Source organism: Nematolebias whitei, chromosome 1 (assembly GCF_014905685.2).
Source record: "Nematolebias whitei isolate Nwh7 chromosome 1, NemWhi1, whole genome shotgun sequence".
NCBI lineage: Eukaryota > Metazoa > Chordata > Actinopteri > Cyprinodontiformes > Rivulidae > Nematolebias > Nematolebias whitei.
The window spans coordinates 16,436,719-16,441,676 of record NC_056498.1 but is presented as its reverse complement, the minus strand read 5'-3'; the positions used below and the strand labels follow the sequence as shown (position 1 = coordinate 16,441,676).

The 4,958-nt window shown below is 38.8% G+C and overlaps 1 protein-coding gene across 1 annotated transcript in view; it reads right to left on the bottom strand.

Moving 5' to 3' along the window:
• Positions 1-3,827: 3,827 nt before the first annotated feature.
• LOC119417012 (E3 ubiquitin-protein ligase TRIM17-like) overlaps positions 3,828-4,958 on the bottom strand; it is a 2,812-nt gene continuing 1,681 nt past the window's right edge. Inside the window, exons 4-6 of the mRNA XM_037684215.1 lie at positions 4,653-4,797; positions 4,539-4,565; positions 3,828-4,459 (exon numbers count right to left, since the gene is read on the bottom strand). Coding sequence (XP_037540143.1) covers positions 3,828-4,459; positions 4,539-4,565; positions 4,653-4,797 — 804 coding nt within the window. The remainder of the gene's footprint in view (positions 4,460-4,538; positions 4,566-4,652; positions 4,798-4,958) is intronic.

The following is a 4,958-nucleotide window of genomic DNA, read 5'->3' as shown; positions in this document are numbered from 1 at the left end:
ATATATATATATATATATATATATATATATATATATATTCCATATATATATATATACATATATACATATATACATATATACACACACTGTTTCATGTTGCTGCTGATCTGTTTCAATGTTGATGTGCTCATGCGTGCTCATCTGCTCACACAGACTCATGTTCATGTTTGTGCTCATGTTCGACGTAATGTTTTTATGTTATGAGTGCATAGTGTATATTTAGTTGATATTTTTTTTTTAGTTCATGTCTTAGATATTATTACTGTTTTTCTTTTACATTTTATTGTTGGATGTAACTGGGACCTTGTGTACATAATTTCGCTCCACCACATGTACCACATGAGGTCAAGTCAAGTCAAGTCATCTTTATTTGTGCGAATAACAATAAAGAAACTCTGACTCTGACACACAGGAGGGCACTTCTTAATTGTCAGCTGCTGGATTTCCATTTCTACAGATAAAACTTGTCTCTGCAATTCTTGAATTCTCCGTGTGGCATCATCCAGTTGAAAAGAAAAGAAAGTATAAACCTTAATAGACATCACTTATCCATCCATCAATTTCCTGTTCATTTATCTTTTTTATTACATCATTTCTCCTATTACTTACTCATTACTGCCTTGACATTTCTGAGGTGAAGATATAGAAACGTTTTTTTTCAAAGGGTAAACTCAAATACTGTGTGTTTTGTTTATTATTGGAACAACATGGCACACTGCACTAACAACGTCTTGATGACTGTGTCATGCTGGTTAGATGAGCTGCTGCTGAGAAAGATGGACACAAGAAGAAAGTAAAAAGAGAAATTATTAATCATCAGAACATGGAAGTGGTTTGTCATATAGTTTTTATTTCAATATTTAAAATGCTATTCTAAACAACAGTGTTGGAAGATGCCAGAGATTTTACATTAATAGATAAAGTAAATAGGGCAGCACGGTGGCGCAACTGGTAGAGCTGCTGCCTCTCAGCGAGAAGGTCCCTGGTTCAAACCCCGGTCCAGGGGCCTTTCTGGGTGGAGTTTGCATGTTCTCTCCGTGCATGCGTGGGTTTTCTCCGGGTGCTCCGGTTTCCTCCCACAGACCAAAAACATGCATGTTAGGCTGATTGGTAACTCTAAATTGTCCCTAGGTGTGAGTGAGGGAGTGAATGTTTGTTTGTCTCGTTTGTCTCTATGTGGCCCTGTGATGGACTTGCGACCCGTCCAGGGTGTACCCCGCCCCTCGCACAGTGATTGCTGGACATGGGCACCAGCGACCCCCGTGACCCAAAATGGAATAAACGGGTAAAGATAATGGATGGATGGATGGATGGATAAAGTAAATATTTTAATGTTACAGCACTGACAGGCAGCAGCAGTGTAGAGTTTAGCTACCTGTTAGCTGCTAGCTAGCTTACTTTACAATTGGAGGCTGTTTCCTGACACAGTTACAGAATGGTAAATTGATAATGATGGATAACATTACCACAGCTAACGAACACGTAAATACAGTTTTTATTAACCTTACCTTACGCTATATCTTATAATTTAACCTCTATAAATAAAGGTTGAATGTATGAAATTCCAAAGTTTCCAGACAGGTCTCCCGAGGGAGAATAGACCCGGAAGTACTGATCCACTGCGTCGAGTCAGAACGTAAGTTGTCTGATGTCATTGTGAAAAGGGTCTATACACTCTCCAGAACCTACACAGCCTAAACATGGCTAGGTTGCAGCAAATTTGGAAAACCATGATGATGCTATTACATCGTTCACTTGTCAAAAACGTTTTTCTTGCCGTTTGCTTCCCTAAGGCACTCTCCTGTGCTCTCACAACACTCTGTATACCACTCTGGTATGACGTTCTGGGATTGTGTTAGAATGCAGATTTCACATCTGCATGAGGCTGTTTCCATAACCTTGTCAAAATCATAGTTGTAACCTGGACACAAAGACATTCCAGGTGGTCTTGCTTCAAATTGTGAACAACAAAACCAGACCTGGATGTTTTGGCACTATGGATACACCGGCCCTGCTGCCACCACAATCTCTCCCAGGTTGAGATACTGCCATGATGGCCCATTGCATTCTTATAATGCCCCTGAAGGTCTCATGAGAACCTTGCAAACATATTCCATGTTCTGACTGGACAGAACAGTCACATTTCCTCTACCTCTAATATCAGTGAGATTAGAAACACCATGACCAAAAATGATGCAAAAAAACTGGTCCATGCATTTGTCACGTCTAGACTGGACTATCGCAACGGTTTATTATCTGGGTGTCCAAATACTTCTTTAAAACATCGTCAGATGATCCAAAATGCTGCTGCCAAGGTCTTAACTGGAGTTAGTGGGAGAGATCATATCTCTCCAGTTTTAGTTTCTCTCCATTGGCTCCCTGTCAAATCCAGAATCGAATTCAAAATCTTACTTCTAACCTACAAAGCTCTCAACAACCTAGCTCCATATTATATTACTGATCTTATTGTTCCATATTTTCCTAACAGAGCACTTCGCTCTCAGGCTGCAGGTTTACTTGTGGTTCCTAAAATTCCCAAAAAAAACAGAATGGGAGGAAGAGCTTTCAGTTATCAGGCTCCTCGCTTGTGGAACCAACTTCCAGTTTCTGTCCGTGAGGCTGACACATTGTCCAGTTTGAAGAGTAGGCTTAAGTCTTCGCTTTTTGATAAATCCTATAGTTAGGGTTGGCTTGGGTTTCCTGAGCTATCCCTTAGTTATGCTGCTATAGACTTAGACTGCAGGAGGACAAAATGACCACATTTCCTCAATCATTCATCCTTTATTTACTGGTTAATCCCATTGAGCCTCTGGGACTCATTTACAAGAGAGACCTGATTTTAACAAAGAATGATGACAACAGTGGACAACAAAGACAATCCTAAAGAATGTATAAATTGACAATAACAAGTGAAAATTAAATGTTATTAAAAAATGTAACACAAAAACAACTAGGATGTAAGATGATGTAGAAAACTAAAAACAAGAACATGAACTTAGATGTTTGAAGCCACTTAGAGAGATCAAGTTTGAGAGCTTCACTCTGCTGCTGGCTTTACTTACTCTAATCTACCTGTTGTATTTTGTAATTATTTTTATCCTTAACATGTTGTTTTATCTTTCTTCCAATAAGTAAACCTTGACCTGCCATTCTGTGTTTTTTTGTTTCTCCTTCATGTCCTCTCAAACTCCAGCCAGTTGAAGCTCGTCCTGTGTCTGGAGGTTTCTTCCTGTTAAAAGGGAGTTTTTCCTTCCACTGTTGCCTTTGTGCTTGTTCAGGATGGGAGACCGTGAAGAAGTGCAGATTCAACGAGTCTGCTGCTTCCTTAGATAGAGAACTTTACTAATTGACTTTTTCATGTATGTGAATATTTCTGTTCAGTGCCCTGAGACGACTTCTGTTGTGACTTGGCGTTATATAAATTTAAAATTGTAAGGATTTAAAAATCAACACCGCTGGCCAAAGTTCTGTACACCAATAAAAGAAAGTTAAAAAATAAGAAAAACTAAAACACCAGAATTAGAGACATAAAATTTCAAAACAAGAATGAAAAACTCTGAATCTAATAAAAAAAAAAAATACAAATTCAGTATAACTGTTTACATCATAGCAGTCGTCATTCAGTGTGATGGGTCATGAGACTTCACTTAGTCAACTTACATCAAATACACTAGATACTGTAAAGCAATGCCAAAAAGATTTAAAGGTGCAGCTCAGAATCACTTCCTTTATACCCAAAATACTTTCTCTGAGGGCTCATCATCTTGTTCTACAGTTATGGAAAAAGTCCCAATTGATGGTTACTTTAACATTCGTCTGGTTATTTATCATTTTGAAGCAGTTTGACCCGACAATAGTTCATTGTTCTGTGCAGTTATTTTTTCAGCTTGTTTTAAATTGTAAAGGTGAGTGAAGAAGGATCCCTTGTCATACACTGAAACGATAACCAAAGGCTCAGATCTCCTTCCTCTACCGTACAGATAAAAGTATGGAAAAAGTTTCCCTGTGAAGCTTTTCACTGTGAAAGAGTGAATATGTAACTTCTTATCCAGATCATAGAATGACACTCTGCCTTCCTCATAATCCAAATAAACCCCCACTAGTCTTGGTCTTGGACAGAGGTGGAAAGCTTTTCGGGGAGTATCATTAACATAATAATCAAACCCAATCTTTCCTATGGAAAAGAATCCATTCTCTGTTTTCACAAGTACCTTATCAGATCTGTCAACTGTTTCCAAGGCAACACCAACATCCCAGTCATTCCTCATACCCACTTGGACCTCCCAGTAGTGCCGGCCAGAGGTGAAGCCTTTTGTTCCAAAAGTCATGGGTAAGTAAAACCTCAGTGAACCATCAGTTGATGTCAAGGACTTTGCCTTTATGGAGTATTTCATACGAGTCCCCGAATCAGTAATGAAAAGGCCATTTCCAGCATCTGATTCACTAAAAGCGACAGACTCTAAAAAGAGGGAAAGATTAGTTAGAACTGTCTTTAGAAAAAATAATTGAAAGTAAATTAAATCAGTGCTTGATCTAACCTTTGTATTGTCTCATTCTGGTCAGTTCTACGACGGGCGAAAACACAGGAACAACATTATAGCAAAATACTAACAGACAAACCTATGGATGATACAACTTCAGCAGGTCTTTACCTGTGTCTGTCAGCATCGTCAGTTTTGTTTGAAAAGTGGTCACAAGATGAGACATGGCTCTCCGCACCGTTTGCATGCACATGTCTGAGTAAACCCTGATCCTGGACCAGTCCGTGGTTTCTGGTGTGTTCAGGGCCTGCAAAGTCTGAAATAGTTCATATGTGGATGATAGTGAGCAGTGGCCACATTTCCATGTTTAAATCCAAACACAGTAAGCATGTTGAGGTGGGAAATTGTACTATAAAGATGCAAGAAGAACAATGAGAAAACTAAGAGAAAGACAATTTATTACATTTTTGAGATCAT